The 3,036-nt window shown below is 37.2% G+C and overlaps 1 protein-coding gene across 1 annotated transcript in view; it reads right to left on the reverse strand.

The window, feature by feature from the left end:
• LRRK2 (leucine rich repeat kinase 2) overlaps nucleotides 1-3,036 on the reverse strand; it is a 125,737-nt gene that overhangs the window by 116,608 nt on the left and 6,093 nt on the right. Inside the window, 1 exon segment of the mRNA XM_014454074.2 lies at nucleotides 832-926. Within this exon segment, the coding sequence (XP_014309560.1) occupies nucleotides 832-926 (95 nt within the window).

The following is a 3,036-nucleotide window of genomic DNA, read 5'->3' on the forward strand; positions in this document are numbered from 1 at the left end:
GCCGGGCGGGGGGGGGATTAAGGGGGTTACCGGTTTACGAGGGGGGGAAGTTGGGGGGTTCCATCCCCCACGGGGGGGAATAAAGGGGGACACACGCCCCCTCCGGGGGGCAGATATGGTTGTCCCCTGCCTGTCTGGGGGGGGGGGGGAGAGTTAGGGGGTGACCAGGCTGTCCAGAGAGGGGGCAGTTGGGGGGCGACCAGGCCAGCAGGGGGGGCAGTTAGGGGCGATCGGGCTGGCGGGGGGGCAGTTAGGGGTGATCAGGCAGGCAGGCAGGTGAGCAGTTAGGAACCAGCAGTCCCAGATTGCGAGAGGGATGTCCGACTGCCGGTTTAGGCCCGATTCCCTGGGATTGGGCCTAAACCAGCAGCCGGACATCCCCCGAGGGGTCCTGGATTGGAGAGGGTGCAGGATGGGCTGAGGGGACCCCCTTCCCCATGCACTAATTTCATGCACCGGGCCTCTAGTATTATCTAAAATATCCTAAAGATATAATGAAGAAAGATATAATAATGACAAGGATCTGTTTGGACCACAAGCTAATGGGAATATGAGATATGGGACCAGATTTTAGGAGTCAAGCTGAGGCTAGATATATAAATTGGAGTGTAGTTCTATATAAGGTAATATTTAAAGCCAAGATATTATGTGGAATTTGATAGAAAAGGTTAGAGAAAAAGAGATAAGGAAAGAAAAATGGGAACAAAGAATTTGGGGATCATCAATATCTAGGTTATATTATGTTATTATACTTTAACACATTAAAATACAGCAAATGGTTTAAAATATTTGTTAAATAAGCAACATTAAAAATATATGTGTATATATTACCTGAAGTTAGAAGGAGATCTAAGGCCTTCAGTCCAACCATTGACAGGTTTATACTGGCATTATGAACTGTAAGCATTTTAATAATCAGTCTGTAATTAAAGAGAAATTGAGATCAGTGAAATATAATGCCCAGGTATTTGCTTTTTTTAGCTATTGTTTTTATTCGCCTATATTTTATTCATCTCATTGTATTTCATTCCCTATATTGAAGTTCATGTATTTTTTTCTTCCTATAAACCTGAGCCAGGCTTATGACAATTCAACAGGGAACCATTATGAGTCTCAATATAAAAGTTATAACTTCTTCCTCAAAATATTCAAATTTAATTATTAATGATTTTCTATATCTAAGATATGAAGATTTATATGCATCAAGAGATCAAGCCCATTTTTATATTATATAAACTTATGAAATACATGTAATGCATATTAATGTCTTAAAATATAGAGAGATGTTATAAAGATGTTAGTTTGTGTATATAAATTAAGAATCCTTTGAATAAATAATTATTGATATTCAAAAAAACTAGTGGTTTATATTAGGTCTATAATTTAAAAGTTCTATTTTTGAAAAAGAAATTGATAATATTTTACAATAGAAAGTGAACCTAGGATATCAGTAATATTCAATTCGTATTTATTAAATTTGAGTCTCTGAGTTATCAATTCTAAAATATGCAATCATTAGTCTATTCCCACCCAGTGTTGCTTGGCTTTCCATTGTTAGGTGGCATCCATAGCTTCATTTAGATCTAAGAAACTTGTTACATGGTCTCCAGTTGGTGAAGTGAGGAAGTGAGTGACCCCATACTTCAACACTGTGGATTCTCCTCCTATCCACGCTACCCCTACCTCTCCCTACACCATTCCCTCTATTCAGAACTTCACCATCCAAAGGATTTCTTCTTCAATACTGTAAGCCTTTGGGGGGGAAATCCTTGAATATAGGGAGAAATGTTTTACAATAAACTTTTGCTGGGAATAATCTAATATGCTCCACTGTAGAGAACAATGTCTATCTTCTTCACACTTCTTCTTGCCTAAAGAAGGAGTGTAATAAACAATTGATGAATGAAGGGTAAATGAATGAATGATCAAATGAGTGAATGAGTGACTGGATGAATGAGTGAACAAATAGCTCTTCTTTTTCTAAATGTGCAGCTATCGCTGATACCAATAAACAACACAAAGATGTAAAATTTCCTTTTGCATATATTACATTTTTCACAAGCAAAATGCCATTGGGAACAATATGTATTCACTTCTCTATGCTAAAGGAAAGTCCCATTAAGAACAAAGAACACAAAAGTTAATGACAGGACATAGTTTTTAAATGTCACAAAACAAAGTTATCCAAAAAGAATTTTCCTGGAAACAGATTTTCCTTTGGAACATTTTTTCTTAACTAATTATGGCTAAATAAGTGATTTCATCTACAAAGTAATTATGATGCAAACTGCAATAACATAGCTGGTAAAACAGCTATCAAGATAGGCTGCAGATGTGCTGCAAGGTAATTTCTTCTTTTCATTTTGAAAGCTGTGGTTTAAGCTCATTAAATATATATGTATGAGCATACAGAAATGTACTTCTTAAAAACAGTAAAGCATAAACTTCTAAATTACTGTTCAAACAACTAACCTTTTATTTCCCTCTTTTTAAAAACTAGTGGTTTGTATCCGTTCTATAATTTAAAAGTAAAAAAAAAGTCTCTTGGTTTGAATCCATAAGTAGTCATCAAAAATGTACAACTTAACCAATTGTACAACTGTATTGCTTATTTTATTAAAATAACCCCTGACATTTTACCTCAAATATTAGTTTTCTTATTCAATTAGATAATATACTTCTAAGCTGAAAGCTCTCTATAAGTGTAAATCATTGATGCCCTGGCCAATGCTTCCCAGTGGTTAGAGCATAAGCCCCACTGAAAGATCTCAGGTTCGATTCCAAGTCAAGGGCACATACCAGGGTTGCAGGTTCAATCCCCAGCCCCCGTTGGGGCATGTGTGGGAGGCAACCAATCAATGTGTCCCTCTCACATCCATGTCTCTCTCTCTCTCCCTCCTTCCCTCCCTCCCTCCCTTCACTCTCTTTTAAAAAAATCAATGGGGAAAAAATCCTCAGGTGAGATTATCCAAAAAAGTAAATCATTGATTCAGAATAAATAACCTTGTATTTTAATAATTTTACTAGATTGACTTG

Source organism: Myotis lucifugus, unplaced genomic scaffold (assembly GCF_000147115.1).
Source record: "Myotis lucifugus unplaced genomic scaffold, Myoluc2.0 scaffold_30, whole genome shotgun sequence".
Taxonomy (NCBI): domain Eukaryota; kingdom Metazoa; phylum Chordata; class Mammalia; order Chiroptera; family Vespertilionidae; genus Myotis; species Myotis lucifugus.